Source organism: Ptychodera flava, chromosome 6, assembly GCF_041260155.1.
Source record: "Ptychodera flava strain L36383 chromosome 6, AS_Pfla_20210202, whole genome shotgun sequence".
In the NCBI taxonomy this organism is placed as follows: domain Eukaryota; kingdom Metazoa; phylum Hemichordata; class Enteropneusta; family Ptychoderidae; genus Ptychodera; species Ptychodera flava.
In genome coordinates this window covers 16,423,383-16,450,546 of record NC_091933.1, presented here as the reverse complement: position 1 = coordinate 16,450,546, position 27,164 = coordinate 16,423,383, and the positions used below count along the sequence as shown (strand labels likewise).

General features: G+C 37.4%; 1 protein-coding gene across 1 annotated transcript in view; it reads right to left on the bottom strand.

The window, feature by feature from the left end:
- The window catches only part of LOC139134221 (uncharacterized), a 104,099-nt gene that overhangs the window by 3,166 nt on the left and 73,769 nt on the right, over positions 1 to 27,164 (bottom strand). The window contains exons 41-51 of the mRNA XM_070701133.1: positions 24,926 to 25,499; positions 24,016 to 24,137; positions 22,712 to 22,945; positions 22,161 to 22,331; positions 21,271 to 21,431; positions 20,178 to 20,931; positions 16,842 to 16,980; positions 16,290 to 16,528; positions 13,856 to 14,012; positions 4,215 to 4,889; positions 1,434 to 1,964 (exon numbers count right to left, since the gene is read on the bottom strand). Of these exons, the coding sequence (XP_070557234.1) occupies positions 1,434 to 1,964; positions 4,215 to 4,889; positions 13,856 to 14,012; positions 16,290 to 16,528; positions 16,842 to 16,980; positions 20,178 to 20,931; positions 21,271 to 21,431; positions 22,161 to 22,331; positions 22,712 to 22,945; positions 24,016 to 24,137; positions 24,926 to 25,499 (3,757 nt within the window). The remainder of the gene's footprint in view (positions 1 to 1,433; positions 1,965 to 4,214; positions 4,890 to 13,855; positions 14,013 to 16,289; positions 16,529 to 16,841; positions 16,981 to 20,177; positions 20,932 to 21,270; positions 21,432 to 22,160; positions 22,332 to 22,711; positions 22,946 to 24,015; positions 24,138 to 24,925; positions 25,500 to 27,164) is intronic.

The following is a 27,164-nucleotide window of genomic DNA, read 5'->3' as shown; positions in this document are numbered from 1 at the left end:
AAAGCAAACAGGTCAGAAAAGCCGACGCACGGCACGTGGGCTACAATAATTGCACCTAGCCTGGGTCATTCTTAGCCCTGACATGGTACCTTCTTAGCTCCATGGCCCTGCGTACAAAACTGCATTTTCCAAGCGCGGCAAGAGAGGACTACCGCCTCCCGTCCAGCACCTTCACTGGGAACGCACAGCATCGTACGCTGGACTACTAGTGTTCTTCTATGGTCTTGTGAAACACACAAGCCCTGCTGTGTGCAGCAGTGTGAACGCAAAGTCTTTTATGTAAATCCACTTGCGACCGACATTACATGAACATTTGGAAGTCACTATCATGTTTCGAAAATGAGGATGTATATATGTATAAATTTCCGAGTCACAGCTATGTAAAAACGAGACTATATATAAAATTTTGCAGTTGTATTACGAAAGCAAGGCCATATATATATAAAATTTGTGCAGCTGTATGAAAACGAGGGCCCATCTATATAGAATTTTACAGCTGTATGAAAACGAGGTCCTATATATAAAACATTTTGCTGATGCATGAAAACGAGGCCCTATATATATAAAATTTTGCAGCTGCATGAAAACGAGGTTGAATGTAAATGATTTCAACTTAATGTCTCCAAAGCGAGGCTCAATGTAAATTTTCGACCTTTATCCACATCCAGGATGTATGTATGTATGTATGTATGTATGTATGTATGTATGTATGTATGTATGTATGTATGTATGTATGCATGTATGTGTGTATGTATGTGTGTATGTATGTATGTATGTATGTATGTATGTATGTATGTATGTATGTATATATGTATATGTATGTCTGTATGTATATGTATGTATGTATGTATGTATGTATGTATGTATGTATGTATGTATGTATGTATGTATGTATGTATGTATGTATGTATGTATGTATTCTGCATGTATGAATGAATACACTATATGCGTGCATGTACTGCGTATGATGATTATGTGTATGTATATGTATGCCCACTTATGTATGGCCAATGTATATAAGCTTATATATATATATATATATATATATATATATATATATATATATATATAATTCCTTTATATATAAATTTTCAATCTGTTCTATCTCTATAATAAGCGTGATTGTGTAAATGATTTTTTTTACATTTGGCGCCTCATATTTGCTAATTAAATAAAAATCAGATATTATTCTAAAACGGTTACCTTACAATACACTAGTTCACAAAAGCGATGTGACTTTCCGTTTCTAAGGATAGAATTGATAGTGTTTACATGCGAGTGTCAATGAGTCTTAATTATGTATGCTTCAACTTTGTTAATATCTTTATTTGGTCAGAATGACATATTCCACAATTACCGTTTCAAAAGCAGCATTGCTCAAGTGACAATCAATCTTTGAATGCATTTCCAGGTAATAATTGCAACAATCTTACCTCTTATCAATCCAATTGCCATAGCCTTATCTTTCACACGGAGTGTCAGGTAGTCAATCATTTCAAAGTAATTCTGCTGCTTGGTATTTTCTATTCTTGCTGTTGTGAATGCCTCACTGATGATAGCTATGAATATATTCATCGTCAATGTGTTCTCCACGAGCCAAAACATGAACAGGTACCATCTCCAGATGCCAGGTGCCATTTCAAAGCCAGCTACTTTAGGGAATTTACCAAGCATCACAGTGAAGAGATAGGTTATAGAGGCATGTAAGTTCTTGAATTCATCAACTTTGATGTAGAACATCAGGTGACCCGAGTGGACAAACATACCGAAAGTTACCACCAGCAACATCAGAAAACTGACCAACCCAGGACCAGCATGTTTCAACGTCATTGATAGCAGGTACATTCGCTTGTTGAATCGTAGGAGTTTGAGGTATCGTATGATGCCGAAAAATACAACCAGGGACAGGATGTGAAGCAAACCATCATACAAAATACTTACGCTCTGCAGGTTGGTACCACTTCCTGCATGGAGAGAAAAACATAGAACAGTGGTCAGTCACCGTAATATGTTATTATACATATTCTTGGTCACGTGCATTCACACGACTGAAAGACTCCTCATATAGAAATGCCATTTCTATGCTGATGTTACTGCCTCCTTCTCCCATATCAAACACATCTCTGACATGGTCATGTGCCAAGTAAACAAATACATCGAAGAAATCTTTCCTGTTCACAAGGCCCTCCATGTCACTAGAAGAATTTACCTAAGCAAATGTCATGACAACGAACGATAAATAATGAAATTCAGTTATTAAAATGCGACTGACAGGGCATAGTAATACAATGCGCGTTGACGTACACGGATATACGAAAACCCGGCCACGCGACAGATTTGACCCACGCGACCCACTGTTGATCACCATGGCTAACTTCTTCTGGTAATACATGGGTCGAAGTAGTCAAATGACAGGAAAACAAGACAAAAAGAGCGGGTTTTAGCGGCATTTGACGGGAAAATCGCACGGCTGCACATAGGGACGTGTCGAGAGATCCTGTGACTACAACGGCCATACAGTGATCGAACGGCCTAGCTGTTAGCCTGCCGGTGCTACGCAAACTTTACCTCCTGATTGCTGCTCGTTCAAAATGAGATAACCCAACCATAAAAACCTATGAAAGGTCCTTAACTTGGCTTGATACCTGTACTCAGAATTCTCGGTTGCACCACACCAGGGGGCAAACTTCGAAGTGAAGTCGGATTCTCCACAGCCGAATGGGGACCGTATACCCGGTGATCTTGACACCGGCGTTCACGCAGACAACGGACCAGACTCCCCTTGCTCAGTTGCTAAAGCAGGCATTGCACTGCGAGCTGTATATTTCTGTTGCTTCGTTATTGTTGACTGGACTTGTGTTGGGCCTCTTGAACGCTCTCGTCTTTGCTCGCGATGTCGTGGACTAGAGTCCGGTCATTTAATAGTGTGTGAGCAAATTAACATGCTCACTGGTTCTGAAGTACGCACGAGCGATAGCCGAGCCCAATTCAAGGAACTCATGATCAAATGTGATCTAAATACAGCATGTGATTCCTGTTAAATATTCAGCAGATATTTAACTTAGATTAATTGACGTGTTATTTCGTGTTAACTTTTGTGAGTGGGAATGATTGTGACAGATCGGACGCCGTTTGAAGAGGTCGCAATATCGCAAACATTGTAATAAACCCTTAACTTTGTGTTGCGTTCCTGGATAGTTTTCAACTGGGGTACCCCTCACGAGCATGCGCAGGGCGAAGACCACCGCCCTTTAACTTTATATGATTTTACATCATCATCGGTAGAACTTCAAAATTTTGTATAAAATTTCGCTGTCCAGAGATGACATGGATGACCGAATTGACGACTACACGAAGGTGAAAGAAAAGCCTGTAATAAGGCATACTTTTGACCATGGCAACATCATCCTGACGATGAAGAAGACGAATATAACCCCTGGCTCATAAACAGTGAAACCCACATGTGCAAGACTGCCGTTAGTCTTACCTTGCCGTACAAAATGAATGCTGCTTTTGTATAATTAATGTTCGCGGTTAGAGTGAATATCGAATAGTAAACATAATGAAGATATCACTAGGGGCAAAGAATACTGCTCCTGTGAGTCGACAAACCGCCACATCAATGTTAATCATAAAATGCAATGCAAATAGTGTTTTTGACGTACTTTTCATCGACAGCCTACGTGTAGTCAAAGGTCACACGCAATTGTGAGGCAATTCAGTTTCAGTTGCCGAAGTCAAGGATTGGCGATGTCACATAGCATATACTCTATAGGCTACAAATTTATCAGACTTCAATACATGCACAGCCATTGTGTTACGCTGGATACTGATGTTTATAAGGTAATAAACTTGCTGACCTGGTACCACCACTGACTATCAGTGGTTGAGGATGGTCCTACTCAACTTTGTAAATCACAAATGTCCCGTGGACCTGGTAATGTATTACCTTTAATGAAAGGGATTATTGGACCAGTTTAACGTCAATTTGCTGCATGCGAAGCATTTCCCTCGGCATTTCAAGTACATCTATTTATTTAAAGCAAATCTGTCGTCAGGAAATTTCAACTGTATTTTCGCTCGAACCATTACTTATTGCTTCATTTCAGAAAAATACAGACTAAAGACAAAGCCACGTACATTGAATACGTAGACTCTGCTGCTAAGTAAGGAAACTTGCACATGTTCCAGGGCAATAGGCGTGATGGACTTACCATTGACTGTGTTTTCCATTATGTCAGCAGACACCACCTCCACTACAATAGCCGCACAGATACCTAGGAACATGGTTAGTACCAAGGCTACGTCGAAGTAATTCCAAGGAATCTTCAAGAAGTTGAACTTCTGTAGTTTCACTCTCTTCATGATTGCGTATGCCATGTATACCATGAAACAGCCATAGCAAACCCAACACACAAAGACTATTACTGCGTCTTTGTCATACACAAATTTGCTGCTTGCAACACCATTGATCAGACGGAATACACTGTTCACTGCTTTACCTTCGATGACACCATTTGAAAGGAATTCAAGTGTGTACATACATGAACAGAACAAGTTACTATTCGGGCTGTAAAGGTCGAATTCAAGCAGGACCACTCTGCTGTGCAAGTCAATCCAAGAATCATTTTTCAATGATTCCAGAAGGGTAAGAACAGAACTTCTGTTTCCTTGCAAAACTACACTGTACCCACTGGTATCATAAGAGCCATACTGACCGAAAAATGTGGTTCCATCCATCTCTGTTGCATGCATGAAATGCCAGTGATCATAAAGACTTGATGAATTATCTTGATTGGAGAGAGACTGCCACCCTACGTCATAATTATGTCTATCTTCCACGCCGGATTCACATCTTGAAAAATTCACAAGTGTGAAGACGCATTCCCCTGCATAAAATAGAAATGGAAGGTTAGTTTGTAGAGAATTGGAGTCAGGTTTGGCAGTTGTATGATATGAAATTCACTTTACGGTAATCATAGGACTGCACAAATAAGATTTGGTTTTTGGATAGAACGAACAACAACCTTACGGACTCTGGATTGCTCAGTTCATTGATCTCAACTGAAGAAAAGCGATATAAGGTACACTCAGAGAGGTAATAGGGGAGTCTGAAATGGACCAAGTTGTATTAAACATGACATGAAAGCCTTTGTATTTGGCATTAATTGCAATTCTACACTGCTGTCTGAAGCCCTAGCTGTGGCAAGACTTTTAAGATACAGGCAAGACATTAATGCTGCGAGACAATCAACGCCTACAATTACTGCCAACCCAATGGGTGGCACTGATTCAACGCAGTAGAACAATAAAACACCCGAGGAATTTATCAACGTATAATACTATCAAGTGAACTATTATTCACTATCAAATACTCTTAAACTAAATCTGCTCATCACTTCATTAATTTCGGCGTTGCTTTATAGTAGTCTGGAATGATTTGGCATATTTCAGCACTCAAATTAATGTGACTCCCTCAATATGTTCTACCATGATCGCGGGTTTTTAGTCCCCTACGGTCGAAGTCCAGAAGAGGACTTGAAGTTCAGGCCTAGTCCGTCCGTGCATCTGTGTGTCCGCCAGGAGCTGTATCTCAGACATGCCTCTAGAATGTCACTGATAGTTTAGTTCCACGTTACATTGAAGTGAGCCAGTGACCTGTTGGCACTGAACTTGCGTCATTTTAGAAACTGATTTGTATTGGTTTTGGCCAGTATAATGGAGAGAATTTCGAAAATAATATTCACATTTAAATCTTAGAGAACAGAAGTACCAATCGGTCCATTTTATCTATAATCCATGATTCTGTGTCGATAGAAAACTTGGAAATGTCCCTCAACAGCTAGTTTCCATGTATTTACACAAAACACATGTTTCTCCTGTACTATCTTTCAGATACTGAATATTAAGTTTCCAGAGTCAGTACGGTAACCCCGTCGTCAAGCTCTGTCTGGGGTTAAAGCAGTGATTTGGAATATCTAACCATCCTAGCTGCTTGCCCGAACATAGACCAACACAAAACTTAAACCAATGATATAAACAGCATACATAAGACATTTCAGAGGCAACTAACACCCAAAAATGTACAATAGTTTAGTACGCTGCCGCCATGCATTTAGGAGATGCCCACGGATTGGTAATTTATACATAATATTGTGCCTAGCGGTTTGCCTCGAAACTGTCTGCCATAGAAATTAAAATTTTTATTCTATTCAGCTTGATGAAATACATTTCCTCAGCTTCAGCATACCTATCATACTATCACACCAAAAGGTTTGTGGTAATTTATCGTAATCATTTGAAAAACTTTGTTTGAAAGTTCATACATGTACATAGCAAATAACAAATTGTTATGTAGGTCATTCCCCCCACACTCATCATGACCTGAGTTCAATTAGTCTAGAACATTCTCAAGGTCACTGCCCTTGATGACCTCACAACCTTGAATTCAATTAGTCATGTTTGGAATGTTCTGGAAAGTTGATTAGTTGTGTAAGGGAGATAATTTTAGAACAGTAATTAGCATGTCAATAAAAGTTCTAGATTGTTCTTATATGCCTTTATAAAAGGGACGTGCACAGCTTCCAGTCAGACTTTTGGGATCGTGTCTCTTGTGTTACTAAACTCCAGCAGTAGTCATTCTCAAGACTTTTCAAGACCTTCACTGCCAACGCTGGATTTATACTGTGGACTTTGTGCAACTTCAAGCCTGCAAGCCAAAGGACTGTTCATTCATCCGACTGACTGTTACAACTCTGAGACTGGAGCTTTGCCGTCCCAGCTGAGATAAGTAGTCTGTACACTTTTAAAGCTTGTACTCTATCCCTGACTTAGCAATTAGTTTTATTTTTGTAATAAATTTTGTTTAAACGTTAACTGCTGAGTTCACCCTTTTGTTCGTATCCTCTGCACGTAACAAATTGGGGGCTCGTCCGGGAGACGAATATTTTGGAGCCGTTCGACAACATTTTGCCTGCCTTTTCAAAACTACTGTATACTGTGAACTCAGCGAAATTCAATCATGGCGGAATTCAAACCAGACGAATTTATGGATGACCTTGATCAGGACACATTTAATTCCCTCAGAAAAGACAACCTCATAGCACTGGCCAATTTCCTTAAAGTAGATGTCAAAAGATCTATGCGCAAGCGAGAAATACAGTTCAAGATTGCAAAACATTTAGTTAATTCTGGCCATTTTGAGGAGTCTGCCTTAAAAGATTATGAGCCTGAGTCTTCCTTCGAACTCAAAAATTAGAATTGGAAATACAGGCAGATTTCGAGCTAAAAAAATTGGCATTAGAAAAAGAAAACGAATTACAAATGAAGAAAAAGAATTACAAATGGAAAAGGAGAGACAGGCATTAGAAAAAGAAAAAATACAAATGCAGTTAGAAATGGAAGAAAGACAGAAAGAGAGGGAATTGGAAATGAAAGAAAAAGAATTGCAAATGGAAGAAAGACAAAGGGAGAAAGAAAGAGAGGAAAAAGAAAAGGAAAGAGAATTAGCAGAACACCGACTGCAGTTAGAAATAAAACGTTTAGAGCTTGGACAGTCAGGAAAATTCTTCCCTTCAGACAAGTTGACATCACTAAGCATTTCAGGTTAGTTCCCCCTTTCCAAGAAAAGGATGTTGATAAATATTTCCTTCATTTTGAGAAAATTGCTCAGAGTCTGAATTGGCCTAAGGAGTCCTGGTCTATGCTTTTGCAGAGTGCTTTGGTGGGTAAAGCCAGAGAAATTTACATTCAGTTGTCAGTAGAGCAGGCTTCAAATTATGATTCTGTAAAGGAATTAATTCTCAAGGGCTATGAATTGGTGCCTGAAGCTTACCGTCAGAAATTTAGGGATTGTGAGAAGGTGAAAGATCAAACTTACATTGAATTTGCTCGAACAAAAGAACAACTGTTTGATCGATGGTGTTCTTCTGAAAAGGTCAGTCAGAATTATGACAAATTACGACAACTTGTTTTGATTGAGGAATTTAAAAGGTGCATTCGGAGTGACATCAAGACATTTATCAATGAACAAAAGGCAGATACATTGGAGGTTGCTGCACGTTTGGCCGATGATTATTCATTGACCACAAATCTTCATTTCTCAACAAACCATCCCAGTCCTTTCCATACAGAAACAATGCAGGTAAATTTAACTCCTCCTTTTCATCCAAGAATTTTTCAAAGGACAGTAGGAAAATCAAATGACAACAGTTCACAGAGTTCAAGTAACACTTCCACATCATCAGATCCCAAGTCTCGATCTCCTTCTGACAAACAGTTCGGTACACTTTCTTGTGATTGTTGTGAGAAAGACGGCCATTTAATGTCAGAGTGTTTCGGATTGAAAAGAAAACGTGAAGGTCAAAGTGGTCAAAGTGGATCTAAGGCCCACCGGCTTTATTTCTTCATCAACTCAATTAGAGTCTAATAATGTGTGTAACACATTTTCTGAGGTTAAACCCCTCTTATCCCCAATTAATGAGGTCAAGGTCAATTCTTCACAAGATAGCATTATGGGTATTTTTGAACCATTTATTCATGATGGTTTTATATCACTTTCTAGTGATTTTTCTTCTGCTACCCCTGTCAAAATTCTAAGAGATACCGGGGCTTCCCAGTCTCTTTTGTTGGCAGATACCCTGCCGTTTTCTGAAAAGTCATTTTCAGGTTCTAAAGTTCTTATTAAGGGGGTAGATTGCAACAATGACTACATTCCTGTTCCTCTCCATAATGTCTACTTGTCTTCGGACTTTGTTTCTGGACCTGTGACTTTAGGTATTAGGCCTTTTTTGCCTTTGAAGGGATTCACCTTCTTCTTGGAAACGACCTTGCTGGGGACAAGGTCATTACTAATCCACTTGTGACTGATAATCCTAGTTTAGATCAAAATCCAGAGCCAATAGAGGAAGACATTCCCGGCCTTTTCCCATCATGTGCCATTACTCGAGCCATGTCAAAGAAAACTTCCGAGCATCAAAATACTCTCAAAAATAATGTCACAGATGTTGACTTAAATGACACCTTTCTCAGTCAGGTGTTTGACACGGATCATTCCGTTATCCCTCGTGGATTTGAAACTTCCAGTAAACTTCTGCTGACCAAGTCAGACATTTTCTAGATCAAATCTCATTGCAGAACAACACAAAGACCCAGATATTTTGTCTTTGTTTGACAGGGTAGATGATGAAGGTAAAACTTCAGATAGCTCTGTTTCCTATTATACAAAGTCTGGTGTTCTCATGCGTAAATGGAGACCTCCAGATGTTTTGGTTGATGACGATTGGGCTATAAAACATCAAATTGTGGTTCCAAAGCCCTACCGTGCTGAAATATTGCGCCTGGCCCATGAAACGCCCTGGGCTGGTCACTTAGGAGTCAGGAAACTTATCATAAAATTCTCAGTCACTTTTATTGGCCTAATCTCAGGCAAGATGTAACACATTTCTGTAAAACTTGTCACACATGTCAAATGGTAGGAAAGCCGAACAGACCATTCCAAAGGCCCCTTTACAGCCAATTCCTGCATTTCAAGAACCATTTAGTAGGATACTAATAGACTGTGTTGGGCCCCTACCAAAAACAAGATCAGGAAATGAGTACATGTTGACAATTATGTGTACATCAACTCGGTTCCCAGAAGCCATACCACTGAGAAATATAAAGACAAAGACTATAGTGAAAGCTTTAGTCAAATTTTTCACTTTATTTGGCCTCCCTAAATGTGTCCAGTCCGATCAAGGCTCCAACTTTATGTCTGGAATTTTTCAACAAGTAATGGATCAGCTAGGCATTAAACAGTATAGGTCCTCCGCCTATCATCCAGAAAGTCAGGGTGCTCTTGAGCGATTTCATCAAACTTTGAAAAACATGATTAGGACCTACTGTTTTGACACAGAGAAGCAGTGGATGAAGGAATTTATTTTTTGCTCTTTGTTGTTAGAGAGTCAATTCAGGAGTCTCTCGCTTTTAGCCCATTTGAGCTTGTATTTGGACATACAGTCCGTGGCCCACTTAAGCTCGTTAAAGAGAAATTCCTATCAGACGATGATGATTGTCTGAATATTTTGCAATATGTGTCAGATTTTCGTACGAAACTCTCTAAAGCATGTGAATTAGCCAGAGAAAATCTTGAGTCATCTCAGCAGTCAATGAAAACCAAATATGATAAAAGCACCTCAAAACGGAAGTTTGAACCAGGTCAAAAAGTTCTTGTTCTACTTCCAATTCCTGGCAAACCACTCCATGCTCGTTACCTTGGGCCATACCTAATTGATAAGAAATTGAGTGATTTAAATTACATCATAATAACACCTGACAGGCGAAAACAAAAACAGCTATGTCACATAAATATGCTTAAGCCATATTTGGATAGGGATAATCCTACTATAACTCAGCCTGTCAGTGCAGTCAGTTCAAACCATTATGAAGATAGTGATACTGAAACTGACTTGAGTGAAAATACTCTAAACTCAAGCTGGGCTCGGTCAAGCTTCAGAACTCAGAAATCCTGGAGAAGCTGGAGTCTACAAAGTTGGCACACCTCCAGCCAGAACAACAACAACAGGTGAAAGAACTGCTCCATGAATATAAACACCTATTTCAAGATGTTCCAACGAGGACAAACGTCATCTATCACGACGTTGATGTTGGGGACAGTAAGCCTGTAAAACAACATCCATACAGACTGAATCCAACAAAAGCTAAATATCTCCAGGAAGAAGTCAAATACCTGCTGGACAATGACTTTATTGAACCCAGTAAAAGTAACTGGAGTTCGCCGTGCATACTTGTTCCCAAATCAGACCACAGTTATCGTATGTGCACGGACTTTAGGAAGGTCAACACTTTAACAAAGACAGACACTTTCCCAATCCCGAGGATTGATGACTGCATCGACCGAGTGGGAAAAGCCAAGTATGTGACAAAATTTGACCTACTGAAGGGATTTTGGCAAGTCCCTTTGACGGATCGTGCTCGTGAAATATCCGCCTTTGTTACACCAGACGGATTGTTCCAGTACAAGGTGATGCCATTCGGAATGAAGAACTCTCCGGCAACGTTCCAACGGATGATCAACGACGTCATATCCGGGCTAGACGGATGTGCAGCTTACGTTGACGACGTCGTCCTGTATAGTGACACCTGGGAGGAACACATCAAGCTCATGCGGAAGTTCTTTGAGAGACTGAGTAAAGCCATGTTGACTGTCAACCTTGCCAAATCTGAGTTTGGTTGGGCGAGGGTGACTTACCTCGGACATACTGTAGGACAGGGTGAGGTAAAACCTGTTGATGCCAAAATCAGTGCCATTTCAAGTTTTCCCATACCAAACTGCAAACGACAACTGATGCGCTTTCTCGGTATGGCTGGTTACTACAGAAAATTCTGTCCAAATTTCTCCACAATTACTGAGCCTTTGACTAACTTACTTAAAAAGAAAAGTAAAGTTTGTTTGGTCAGAGCAATGCCAACAGGCATTTGATACACTTAAAGCCATACTGCAAAGTGCCCCAGTGTTGTCTGCACCAGATTTCACTTTGCCATTCAAATTAGCTGTAGATGCTAGTGATACGGCTGCTGGTGCTGTTTTATTGCAAGAGGATAGTCATGGTGTAGATCATCCTGTTTGCTATTTTTCACGCAAATTTAACAAATCTCAGAGAAACTACTCTACAATTGAAAAAGAGTGTTTATCTTTGATATTAGCTTTACAGCATTTTGAAGTTTATGTTACTTCTTCAAATCAGCCAATAGTGGTTCATATTGATCACAACCCTCTTGTTTTCTGCAGAAATTTAAAGGCAAAAATCAGAGATTGCTAAGATGGAGTTTAATGTTACAGGAGTTTAATCTTGACATTAGATATATCGAAGGCAGAGACAATTTAATTGCAGACTGTCTCTCTCGTATTTAGAGTTTATTGTTGTTCACTTTCAAGAAATTTTATTGTTGTTCACTTTCAAGAAACTTTACTTTAGAGTAAAACAAAATTTGAGTACTTAAATCCTTTTCAAGATTACATTTGTAAAAGAAAGATTTTTCTTTGAAAAATTTTCTTTTTTTGAAGAGGGGGTGTGTTATGTAGGTCATTCCCCCCACACTCATCATGACCTGAGTTCAATTAGTCTAGAACATTCTCAAGGTCACTGCCCTTGATGACCTCACAACCTTGAATTCAATTAGTCATGTTTGGAATGTTCTGGAAAGTTGATTAGTTGTGTAAGGGAGATAATTTTAGAACAGTAATTAGCATGTCAATAAAAGTTCTAGATTGTTCTTATATGCCTTTATAAAGGGACGTGCACAGCTTCCAGTCAGACTTTTGGGATCGTGTCTCTTGTGTTACTAAACTCCAGCAGTAGTCATTCTCAAGACTTTTCAAGACCTTCACTGCCAACGCTGGATTTATACTGTGGACTTTGTGCAACTTCAAGCCTGCAAGCCAAAGGACTGTTCATTCATCCGACTGACTGTTACAACTCTGAGACTGGAGCTTTGCCGTCCCAGCTGAGATAAGTAGTCTGTACACTTTTAAAGCTTGTACTCTATCCCTGACTTAGCAATTAGTTTTATTTTTGTAATAAATTTTGTTTAAACGTTAACTGCTGAGTTCACCCTTTTGTTCGTATCCTCTGCAAATAACAAATTAAATACATATTTTACCAAATACCGCTATTGGAAAAGCGTCCTCACATTTGTACAATAATTTGTCTTATCATATACCTACATTCTGGTTACTACGCGCGCCGCAATCGGCAACCGTTCCATTCGTAAATATACCAGCGAGTGATTCGAACAAGGTCTTCTAGGGGTGAAGGCTAGCTAGCAAATTCAGATGACATTTCGATTGAAATCCAGTGTTAATTGAGCGCGTTGCCGCCGAGACCGCTGTTTTTCTTGAAAGAAGAGAAAGTGATTAAACGAATATAATCAAATCGCATGCGATCATGCGACGGTACATGAGCCAATCCGTAAAACGTTGTTCAGCTTGAAGTACACAGTGATTTCATCTCGAAATGGTAATAAGCTTTAGGTGAAGGCACAATATTTCTTTAAATCGTACTTTTTCGAATGATCGCATCTCACTGCCTATTTAGTACAATGTACGATAATTTACGATAATTTCTCACAACTCGATTTCCTTCTTACTTCTCGATTTCCCATCATTCTTTGGTGGCATATACCGGTACAAATCTGATTAAAATCCGATGTAGTGATGGGTCGGTCTTTTACGCTATCGTACTACGGTCTTTTTTTCTGCAGTCCTCCTCTCGGGACAGCAGTTCTACGGATAAACAGTGATGTCATTGTACATGTACATATCAATACGCGACGTGATGAGGCCATTGCCTTTCTGAAAAGATAATTGTCTGATATTGTACGTATTTGCCACTCAACAAATGCGGATCGTTTTTTTAACTACGAATTTATTATTCCGTAAGATAAAGATGAATAAATAGATAAAAAACAAACAAAGACAGACAGACAAATGACATGTTCAACCGGAAGCTAAAAACTGCAAATACTATATATGTTATAGCTCATTTATTACGTAAGTTAACAGTTGCGAGTAAGGATTCGGCAGGTAGGTTTGTATATTTACATTTATCCTATATTATGCGCATCGTCAACAACGATGCGTGTCAGAGGAAACTGTTGCTTCAAATTGGTGAATTGGTTGTTCCATGCCGTTATTGTGGCGGTTGTTACCTAAAGTTTGAGAAGGATCCAATAATCCTGCTGAAGTATTACCATACACTCACAGATTAATTGTAACCAAGACAAGTTCAACAAGAATTGAATAGGGCCCAAATTACATAATACAATTTTCATGACGTGCATACGTTATACTCACGAGGTCTTACTCTCTGTTGACGCAACCGAGGAAAGCCCACTCTGTATGTGATGTTATCTGCTAATACTATTTCAGAATCATTTTCTCCAGTTGGCGGGTAGAGGTTTGGTATAATTACTTCGTCAATCCAGCTCCAAATCTGATCAGGTCTTCTTATCTGATATCGGTATAAAAGAATAAACTCAGACATGAACTGGCTATGTCCAGTGTTGCAGGAATTAATGGTAAGAAAGATCCGAAACATGTGAATTATCCTTCTCTGCAGGTATGTTATGATTTTACCCCTTGGCCGACAATCCAAAACACAGATTTTATTGTCAAATCAAAATGATTTATTATTACTGTGAACAATTTTGACAGTTTCCTATCATATTTCAGCAGGCATATTTAAGGTAGCGGTAAAGGCTATTTTTGCATGAATTCTTTTCTCAGAGTTAATGTCAAGTTTCAAGTGTTAGAATCAAGATATTTAGTTCAAATTTCTGGATAACTCCCTTACTTAATACTTTCTCCAAAGAATATAAAAATTGTATATTTGCAGCCATGGTTTTGAAATATAACACCAGTAAATATTAAAATTTAATTTTTCACATTGTTTTACATATTTGAATTTAATAATAATTGGATAGTACTTAATACTACCAAATTAGTTATAAATATGTTGACACTATTAATTGTAAGATTTTTACTGCAGGATTTGTAAATAAAATTTGTTTTTATGATTTTACATGGGTTTATATATCAAAAAATTATTAAAAAATTCTTTCAAAATTCAAAATGTGATTTTTCAAAAAGTACTTCAAATACAGGAAAATTGTGCCATAGTCATCTTGTCTGTAACCTTGTTAATAGGCTGTAAAAATTCCATGTCCCGATCTCATTTCAAAGGTTGGATTTAATTGGCATAAAATTATGTAGGACAACTGTTATTCTGTCAAAAATGTTGAAAACAAGCCATATTTGCACCCCTCTTTTGAAGTCACAGAGCAGTCTTTTTGGTTAATCTCACTTTTGACACCTCTTTGACTTTCAAAGAATCAAAAAATGCATTTACAATAGCAGTCACGCATTCGGAATGAAAGCACTGCCTTGTCAAACTTTCCTGAAAATCAGCAAAAAATGACTCTCCCTTTTCAAACATTTTTTTAAAAGCTAGGGGACCTCTCCCATAGTTAATACACTAAGGACTCACCAACTTCTTCTTATTTGGTCACTTTTCAGAAGTTTCAACAGGCTATAACTCTGCAATGCCTTTGACCCCAAATGTCTAGTTTTTTTATTCCACAGAGAATGTTGACCACTTTTATATTTTAATAGTTTTATTGAAGTTTATAACTGACGCTCTAGCCTTTACTGCCACCTTAAACATGTATATTAAGCGCAAAATTCATTGTTAGGCAAATTAGTCGCGAAGTAATGGTAACCACTAATGAAATAGTGTGATGGTAAAATCAGAACTTGCTCGTTATAAAATAAAATGAAATACTTCGCTTCTTATTTTGATGAATATCGTCAAATATGCACTTCCTGACTGAATTGCATCCCTTCTTCTAGTACCAATTTCTCACAAAACATTTTGTGATATAATATCAGGTTTGGACATGTAGCTCTTAAAGGTAAACAGTCGTCGGAACTGAGCCTGTGCGAGTTTATTGTTTACAAACAATGCCTTTCGTGTACGATATCTAGATGCACCTCATCATTATAGCTGCAACATTTAAATTATACGATGTAGCTCATGACAGACATGTTTTAACTTTCATCAATCACCATTGTACCTTAAATACAGTGTTTACGTTGGTCGTATAAGTCCTATACGACCTCTGAGCGCAATTCCGACGACTGTTTCCCTGTAAGGTAGTATGCGCCTCGAAGTGAAGAACTGAAACTTTTGATCAAACTTTCCTCAAGGAATTTTTCAACCATTCTCTTTCAAATCAATGATAAAAGTCGGGGTTACCGTGCAAATTTTGGTTCTAGAGAAATAGAGAGCCTAAGATTTACCGATATTTAAAATTCAAAATGGCTGCCATCCCTGCGTTAACTGTATGGAGCTAAGACGGTGAGAAGTTTTCTTATACCCAGACCTTCAAAATGAGCTTCAACAAGTGTTAGATCAGAAAAGGATTGTAAACGTTTTACAGTCCAAATATCTCTCCCCGAGGCGCGTTCTACATTAAATGCAGAGTGAGTGAGTGAGTGAGGGAGAGAGTGAGTGAGTGAATTGGATCATGATAGCAAGGCATCATTCAAAATTAAGAAACAATGAAACACACGTTGTTCACACTTGTTTGTTAAAGATCAAGGAATCGATATTACAGTAATTGTGTACCATTCAAGTGTACCTGTTTGACTGAAGGTGTTAGCATTAATGATGTGTGTTTAATACTGAAAGATAGTGATAGAATTTAAATCTCGTATCACTTAGACATACCTGCTTGAATGGAGGTTTGGACTCTAAGAGTGTGGTTTTCAGATGCTGATTGAAAATGTTAGTTGACGAATCTCTCAGACTATTACATATCAGAAATGTGATTGCAATGAACACGCTGTAGATGAGTATACCATAAAACACTGACACCATTTTCTTTTCCTTTGCCCTTCTTTGTCGGATTGGGACCAGTTCTTCAGCTTTAAGTGGCTCCTTTGCAGGGTCATTTGGGTTCCCTTCGCCTAATAGAAAAAAAAAATAACACGTAGGACTTACACCATGAAGCCATTTAAAATTTATCATCGGTGAAAATGAGAATGAGTTGATGGAGCTTGTAATCAGAAGACGTTAACCCCGATTAAAACCACCTTATCACTGAGGCAACACACAAACCCTTTTAAAGGGTTTGAAATTGAGACAGGACAGCATGATATAAATGATGCACCTTTTGTAGTCTATGGAAAGATATCTTCAAGAATGGGTCCAGGGGACACTTTTGAAACTCAATATCGTCTACAGTTATGTGTGAGAGTAGCAATTATCATGACCATTTACCTGACTCATAATGTTCATTACTTCCCTTCAGTCCCATTCCTGGCAATAAGTCATCTTCAGAATCTTCTGCTATCTTCTGAAATTTCTCCTTGTCTGGTCTTCTTATCAGCATTGATATCAAAGCCGCCAACATTATTGCCTTTTGAAGAGATGCATTTTTAAAATTTGTAAACAACAGTTCTGCATTTTATAACCGAAATGTGTGTTTAATATCAACGGCGATGTGTTGAATACACATATGTATTTAACGCTGTACATGCACTGCTTAAAAATATATCTGAGTCACACTCCAACCATTTACACACCAAATACATAACATTACCGTCAGTAGTCACCTACAAATATGAATTTTGATAGTAAACTTGTCAAATGCAGCAACAAATAACCAATATTATATATGATGAAGCTGCGCCTTGAATTGCATTGTATATTATGTTATTAACGAATGAAATGTCATTTAAGGGTAAATGCCTCAAGAAAAGATCAAAATTATGTGCTAGTGTCAAGGGTTCTGTCCCCGTGATTATCGTTTCCTGGTCACGATTTATACAGGAGCTCCATGATGTGAACGGCTCCCGTTGTATTTATAGTTACTGTAGTTTCAAAAATACAGCTTTCCAAGACATGTACAGGTAATTATAACCTCTTTGAAATGTTTCGAGTTCCAAAACAGTCACTTTCTTCCTCGGCCAGTCTTGTAGTTAGACGACTGACCACATTAGTTGCAGCTGAAGGAAAGCGAAAGCTATCTCATGGACAACCAAGCTCACTCAATGCTGCAGCAAAGATCTAGGAACACGCTGCCTAACAATGTGCTACAAAGACAAAACCTTTGAGAACGAATGCCTTGAACTTCAGTAAAAAAGACATGTAGAGGAAACAGGTGTTTATCATTCCAGGCAGATAATAGCCTGGCCACACACAAATGCAAATATTTCATGGCTTGGAGAACACAGTAACCATTGCCGTCACATTCCTCCTTGTTTTGTACCCATTAAGTGAAGGGACCTAAAATTGCCGTGTTAGTGAAATGATACCAATCATTTTCAACCATAGTCTAGTTTGGTTACTACCAAAGGCGAAAAATAGTCCATACAGTTATAAACTGCGATTAGACATGCACATGCATCATATTGCTTAAACGCGGCGCTGCGGATTAAGTTACGTTGCAATGATATGAATACAGAGAAACTTAGTCATGTCTGAAATACAGAAACGCTGATTAGGGCTTTGATACATCTGTCACAGAGAAATCAGCCTTCCTACAAGGCAACATTCAACTGTGATGCTTAGAAGAAAATGACACAAACACGATTATTGACATTAAAGAAATGCAGATTACATTAACTCAACTACTTAGTTTTAGGTGAGGATGTTTAATAATAAGCCAGCGGCCTGTATGGTAAACCTGGCTTATCTTCTTACGTTTATTTCCTTTTCGTTAAGTACATCATACGTTTCCCTTCCTACAACACACACATAACATGTTTATAATTATACATTAGTGATGCCAGCGAATTAGTCATTGCCGTTTCCTTTAATCAATTATCTGTCAGGTGTGATGGATCTATTCGCAATACAGCAACGAAAACATGATATTATTTCTTCGACTCGATCAGTACTCATAGTATATGCCAAAGGTGTAGATAAATTTTGCCATGATGACCACGGCACACTTAACTTGCAAAACAGACTTGCAAGTTGCAAACATCAGGACATGTATGATATATATATATATATATATATATATATATATATATATATATATATATATATATATATATATATATATATATACACATACACACCACACAAAATGTATACAATGTGCCCTTCCGGTTATCACCATATATTATATATATATTATATATATATATATATATATATATATATATATATATATATATATATATATATATATATATATATATATATATATATATATATATGTATATATTTACTCAGATCGACATCAAGCCTGTAGCCAAAGAAGGGCTCACTTTCTCACTCATCAGTGTCTGTCTGGACTCAACTCTGTGCCGTCCCAGCTAAGCAAAGTACTGTACCCTTTGCAATGTTGTTTATCTTCTAGTTCATTTTCCCCAGACTTAATTATTAGTTTCAATAAATTTATTTTCGAGATAATCGCTGACTTCACCATCTGTTAGTCCTAACAAGATTCACACTACGTGAGTGTTGCCTATAAGTACTCTTACGAAACAGAAGGGTTTGGTATGTTTCAGATTTCGTTCGAGTCGTCGTACAGGTCGACCGATGTCATAACAGGAAAACTGTAACATTAAACTTGAGATCCGACCTTATTGACCAGGTGAAACTCGTGTTCATAAGTTTTTCACACATAAAATGAAGTCTTACACACCCTTTATGCAGTACATTTTCTGATAATTCTATTTTGAAGTTACGGATAATCAAGTTTGTCCTTGAAAATTCCGGTTTACGTTTGACCTTCGAAAAAAATGTGCATTTCTCAGTTGAATTATTAAAAAAGCTGACGTCACTGCTCAATGATAATGACCATTGGCAGCTTGTTAAAGGTTAGAACTATGTCTTAAAAACCTTGTCTAGGATTTTCTGGTCTGTCTTTGGTTTCTCTCAATCAGCCCATAAAACAGAAAAGGTCGAAATTAAGCAACGATGATATGGTTGTCTTCCTTTACATGTAAATGCATGGTAGTCATACGGGGAAATTTCACCTGAAGTGTGACCCTTTCGGAACGCTAGGTTTTCACCTGTTTTTCTCTCACAGTGATATGGTATAAATATTCATGCTTAGTCACAAAGATATTCGTATCATTAAAAGTACTATGTTCACGAAAATAACTCAAATCTGCTCTACCTCCCAAATATGCATTTGCGCGTTCAAGCTATTCTTCTAAAATAAAATTGCGCATGTCAAGTAAGCAGTATCTAATTTATGCATATTAGAATTAAGTATCTTATTTTACGATTACTGACTTGTTCTAAATGAAACGCTGAGAGAAATATGCCGTGACAGGCAGAGTTTTCCAGCAGCCTTTTGATATTTGTCTGTTTGAAAATCTGTGATATTTTTGTGGCCATTTTGTTTTATGTTCATGATCTTAAATAACCCAAGATTAACAGAACGCCAGTAAATGTACTGCATTTGTCAATTTGATGTCAGTAACTGTACTGTATTTGTCAATTTGATGATTTTGACTGGCATCTCAATTTTGACAGGCATCTCAATTAAAACTAAACTTACTTAGCTAAAACAAAGTTAAGGGGAAAATAAATTATAAGAACTAAGAGTCTAAATTGTAATATTTGCAGGTTTTTACTTTCTGCCTGGCTTACCTGGAAAGGTTCCATCAGAAGGATTGATTCAGCAAAAGACGTTGTGACGGACAGGAGCCAGTCAGCAGACTTTTCAGCTTTCCACATCATACTGTAGATGATGACAAAGGAAGCAGATACAGTGGTGGTCAAGAAAACACAAAACCATCCTATGTACAAAAACCACCATGGTAGTTTGCATTCGTATTTCTTCCTGCGTTTCCTTTTCTTTCCTTCAACGATTGGTACCTCTTCATTCTCTGGTAATGTAATGTTAATTTCACTGCTGGAACAGTCTGCCTTATTTTTCCTTTGGGTCAATGATTTGATGTACCTGATAATGATACTTCCTTTCCTGCGCTTGGCTTTTCTGAATATCTGTACAACGATGACATTGATTGGTACAATAACTAGGCCGCTGATTGTTCCGATGTAAATCTGTTGTAAGGAAAACTTGATGGGACCAAACACAATCCACGTGTAGTTTTCTTTTTCCTGTTCATTGTCCGTCTTGTAGAACATAGCGTTGGAGATGAGATAGGCGAAAAGAAGAGACAGGCAGCATGACAATCTCTGAACGCGAGTAAACTCACTCCAGTTAGGTCTCAGGAATACCGAAAACCAAAGGTGGTCATCTGTCAGACTCTTCTGTCGTCTCCAGCCAAACAAAGTGCTAAAATTTGTCAATGAAGTCATCGGTGCAATACTTAGTAAACGATCAATCTTTCCGTCCGCTTTATCAACAGCAAGCCATTCATCGCACACAAAGCAATGCCTGGAGTAGAGAAGATTTGTCAACTATTATAATTTTTACACTAAATATAAGCGTACCTTTCAATAGAATAAAATGAGATAATCACCGCGTGGGAAATAAATAAAAAAGTTAGAGCAACATAATGATATTAAGGTGCCACATTGAAATCCATGTAATATGAAACTTTTCTTGTAGGCAGGGAAAGTACAGTACTCGAGTAACAAATTTAACCCCATAAACATAACAATTGCCGGATCATAAATTTGATGATAACTATGTCTATAAACACATAGCTCTATGGCCACTGACTCAGAAAGCGGTCCATTTTTCGTGAAACTTTTCATATCCTTCATAGCTCACCATTGACTCCTCTGGAGGTCGCCAAGAACGATACGATCTAAGTACCATGATGCATCATCACCGAGCCCTGCAGAGTCATGCCAAACGTAAATATGTTCTAACTGGCCAAGACTTCTAGGGACTGACAGGATAAAATGGTTGACACTTCCGCTGCTGAAAACCTGCGAACAATAAAATGGAGGATGGATCATGAAAAAACCTTTTTGACATAGATCACTACAAAAACCGGTTCGCTACAGAAAAGAAGTTTGCAGAAATTATATTGCGTTGCGTTGATTAGAAATGGTTCAGTTCATGGGCAGCTCCAAACATGTTTTATTTTCCTCTAAACATTGACGCTGCTTTTTTATTAAAAACAATGTTTACACAAATTTTTTACACGTGCTAATATTATGATGATATGAATACATAAATTAAGAATATTTTACAAAGATATGTACCAACTGTAAAGCACGTGTTTTTGAAGAGTTTTAAATTTTGCCATTTTCACACAGTTTGAGCTCTTCTAAATATATTCAGAAATAACTAGGAAATCAAATATATACTTCATGACACATCTGTATGACTTAAATACTAGTGATATATTCCAGTAGATGTATACATTTTGTGGTAGGCAAACATATCATAGCTTACATACATATAAACTACAGACCGTGACGTGAACTTATTATTGGAGTTGACAGATACCCAGGCTCTACATAAGTTTCGCAAATCATTAATGTGAGCTACTTTCAGAAAAATGTTTTTTTAATAATAAAAAATGACAATAACTAGAAACACTTACAAGATGTAGTATTAAATGACGTTGTTTTCAAATAGTGATTTTATCTACAGCCCCACTTAGTGAAACTATGCAGATGATATAAATAAAGCAAAACCTGGCTATTTACCTTAGAATAGTCATCCTTTAGTCGTCGATTTTCAGTCTCACCCTCACTTCCTTTAAGTCTGAAAAATATATTCGATGTTGTACCGGCACCACTGTGGAAACCAGTGTACACGGTCATATGATATTTGTATTCATCATCTTCTCTGTTGTCCAACAAAGAGGTGGCGCTCCACTAGCGACGTATAAAAAGGAAGGACATCAGTAAATTTTAGGTTCATGATTTATGTATATATTTATTAAAAACGATCAGTCAAGTTGCAAAGTACTTATCACATGGTCAAACTGTAAAGTTCTTGTCACAGACTAGATAGCTCGCTGATTTATGTTTATCCGTGTACTTTGTATCTATCAGACAAAACGTTCGACATGTTACCTGACACAACATGTTATCACACTCTCATAAACTTTATGCTCGTAAAGGAGAACTACTGCATGCAAACCTCTAGATTTATCTCCTAGTACTGCCTTAGAAGGAACGTAAAGCATGGGTATGTTGCAAGTATGGGTATGTTGCGTGTTATTGGAGACCTCATGTAATGTTAAGCTACACACCCTGATAATGTCTTCTTTGTCCTTCTTATGCGCGAAATACACGAGGATGAAGTAGATGATGAGTATGGTGACAATGACTGCAAACACGAGGCTGTTGTCCAAGAAGTTGTGGAAACCAACCAGCACTTCTTCCCAGTTGATGGGATTGATAGGCACATAGAATGAGTCCACTCCAAAGCTTGTTAGGTGATTACACTGGCATATTGTCTCGTTTGGGAGAGAGAGTGGGCTAACCTAGGAAAAATTGAATGTATATAATACAGCAGTGTATATATAATAAGTCTAATCATTATATCAGCATCTTAGAGATATACAGTAAAGGTTCGAACATTTTGCCCATTGTGTGAATGACCCACAGGATAAGATCTTCCAACATGTTCAAAACATCTTCATGCATGTCAGTGGAAACGACCATCGACATCAATCTAACCGATGATGTATGTCGTAATTTTTGTTTCAATTTATACCAAAAATATGGGCGAAATCATATAATTATCCGATTAATATTGATAATGAAGAACATTTGTGATGGCTGCACGATATGACTATACCTTCTTAACAAAAATTAAACAAACTTTTGTAAGTTTGTAAGTGTAGAGACAATGGTCTGATCATACAACTAATCAAAGTTCAGGCAGGCACCCTACTCCACAGTTAAATGAACTATTCAAATCGAAGTAATACTTGGTCAAGCAAATAAAATCGATTTTTCACGATTACAAGTGACGTTATGATCATTTATGTTTGATTCCAAGAAGCAGTATGTTTGAGTTTCGCAAACGTAATTTAAAACGTCTTATTTGGTATCAGCTGTTTAAAATACTCTTTTTTCAACCACAATAGGCAATGTAATTGTGGCTGTGTGACCATTATGGTGGCGAGCCACGATAAATCATGATTTAAGGTTATTTTCATGCGAACATTACGGACCGTGTAAAGGGTCGAGTGGTCAATTATTGACAAACCGTCGTCAATATGATGTCCGTCACACGATTATCTTTCTGCTTATTTCCCCGTTCCAAATTTGACTGTGATAAGATGCACGGGCCTCTGCAGTCAAATCCTATTCAATAGTGATTACGGTCAGCAAAATTTGCAATAGCAAAACTTTATGAACTACAATGGACCACGCCATTGTATCATCGCGGTCACAAAAAAAAGGTTAGAGGGCAGCCATTTTGATGCAAGCTACAGCCTTGTCAAACGTATCTCAGTCTTCAATTTAATCACTTTTAGTGTCCTTATATTTCCTGTCATTTCTCAAAAAAGATGCCTGCTTCTGCAAAAGATCGGAGTACATTTACCTTGCAGCCGTCTGTCAACCATTTCTCCCTTTTAGTATTCCAATAACGACAAGTTGCAGTATGAATGCGGACGCTGTATGGAGTAAAGACTTCATCTATGAGGGGTATGCCGGACGTTTCATCTGTAATTGAGAATTACAAAGGTCATCAGTGACAGTTTTTCCTAAATATAGTTCCAGCTGTGTTTCCTTTTACTCTCAATATTCTTTAATAATTGAAAAGAGCATAGCTAGTTTTCTCACCACCTATAGTAATGTCGAGTAAGAAATCTTTTTTATCACATAAATTTTTGAGATATCTATATCGAACGATCAGCATTATTGTTGAGATTGTCTTCCTACAAAACGTTTTAGATATTAATATGGAACGATCAGCATTGAAACGGGCACTTCTGACATTAAAATAGGATTTTATGTGATTTGATAGCATGTTTTCAGAGATTTTGATAAGGTATTAAATCTCTTCTAAAATTATAGTTTTTTTCATTCCATTTTGATTTGTTTTCGTAAGATCATTTTTAACGACACAACATACCAAAATGTGTTCATATACAATTAACGAAAAAATCAAAATAGCTTTAGTGGTAGACATTGCACCTTATATGTATGTATTATCATCCAAAATCATTTGCAAAACAGTCTTCATGGTAACTGGATTAACAATATCTCACGATGAAAGTGCTTACAAAAATGTAGTCATATATTGCCAGAAACGCAAGAATTCACAGATTTTTCTACAGAGATTCAAAAGATAGATATATACACAGATACATAATACATACCTACGTAAATACAGACACATATATACTACATGCATACATTGATACAGACAGACAGACTGACGTAAACTTATCCAAATGGGCACACATGCTGTACATGTATCTATATCTGAGTCTCAAAATATGACTTACTCCATTCAACGAATTCTTTTATCTTCATATAATACATTCCAGCACGTTTGACATGGGTTGATGGGATGAATACTTCATACATGCTTGTATTTCTTGCATAACCCGGAACTTTAGGGCAATCATCACATTGGTCGATATTATCATAGAGGTGATTGTAGGTTAGATTGTCCATGAAAATGCCAAGATCTGGTGGTATGACATACTTAAAGTCATATTTATCATCGAATGGAAATTTTCTATGTCTAAGGTAGATGATGTAAGTTGCATTGGTGCCGTTTGGAGTTATCATAATAGTGACTGCTGTGCCTGACCCTGATACGTTAAATGTGTAATATTCAGGAGCAACTTGGTTCACTGTCTCATTATCAGCGTTTGTGTAATTCTTAATCTTCTCGGAGTTGAGCAGGTCTTCTTCTCTCACATAATCCATAGTAAAGACAAAGTCTTCTTGTTTTTCTTTTTGGTCAATCACAGTAGCATTTGCTCCATCCATCAGTTCGACTGATATAATTGGTGATCTAACGAGGTCTGCAGTCTTGTCCCATATAAAGGGGTTTCTTTCGTATTCCACTGCCTGTATTATGTTGGAATAACGTAGATTGTAATATAAGCATATAATTTACATGTTACATCATATCAGCAATAAACTATTGCCATTATTGTCGACTTAAATGCTATCGTCGACCAAAATGGCCTTTGATCTCTATAAAGCTTTTTAATAAAGTTGACTGGTTCTTTCATCAAATGCTCGTGGGGTATCGGGTAATGGCTACAGGTATACAAACATCAAGATGGAATATGAAACCATTAAAGATGAAAGTCCCAGGAAGACTATTTCAATCACGTCTTTCTACGGATAAGGCTTCCAATAAAAGCATGTTTGCACTTTCATAGCGTGTTATGCAAAGAGTCAAATGTTGATCAATAATAATATCAACATAATATATTAATGCCGATTAGGTTATCAATGATTTTAGTTCACCGAAGTGTACTAGAACGATGAAGTGGGTGTAAATTTTTGGTAAAAAACCTCAAATCTGGTATTAATGATAACAATTGAAGTCAAAAACTTGACACTATATTCTGAAATGTTATTTTTCACTTGAAAGAAGAGTATATGTAGCAAAAAACGACTATTTTATTTTGCATATCTATCTTCACTCAAAAATGGCAAGGGTTGAAAGACTGACACCCCAAAAAAGCGATTAAAATCATGATTAGCAAAATTAAAATGCCTCTTATTGCCAAACAAAATAGTCGTTTTGTTATGTAGCATATAACAAAATAAAGTAAAAATCTAAGAAAATTTGATCCAGGCAGAGTGAAGTTAAATTCTTTGGAAATTGTGAAATCGGAAGGAAAAAGAAGCGAGAAAATTGAGCGATCTGCATACATTTGCATAAATTAACACTTCTGTGTCACACAATTTACAACTGCTTGACAGGCTAAAAGGTGAACCCAACCAATATTTTAATCTTGGGTTAATAAATAGATGAAAAATGAACAAATATTTGCGAAAAAGTGATTTTTGAGCACAATATGTGGTGTGAGGTGCAGCGCCCCCGTAAAAGATACAGGTATTCGAGACCCACCTGACAAAAGCGCACCCACGAAAGTAGTCTGAGATGATGCGGCTAACTGTTGGTATTGAGGTGTCAGCGTAACTGGGAAAGTGGGAAACTGGTAAAGGGACTGTGCTGGACACTACTATATTATGAAATATTTTTTGTCAATCTTTCTTTTTTCCTTTATATATATGACGCAAATACAATGGCAAATACATGGGATGATGGTTTGATACTGGCTTGATTAATTGCCTATTCAATGGGCACCAAGTTAAATTATTGCTTAACAGGAATCTGTAACTGGCAGGAACATTACAGGAACTGTTGAAACAAAATATTTTTTTTTGCCAGAACAAAATGTCATTCCAAAACGATCTAATATATATGCATGGCAGCAGCAGTTGGAATGACTGTGTGGATCTCAACGCAACGGTTTTTACATGAGGTTTTATTCTTGGGGAAACGATTATTAGGTCGAGGTGTAGAAAAGAATTACTCAAAAAAAGGCATAGACCAAACCTCAGAAAAATACCACAAACACACTGAGACGCACTGTGAATAACAACAAATGATTTGTTATCAGACGAAAGAGACTTGATGTATTTCGGTAAGAGGGAACTATATTCTACAGATGGTAATCTTGAACTTTAAGCAGCTAACACTTATGCTAGGAG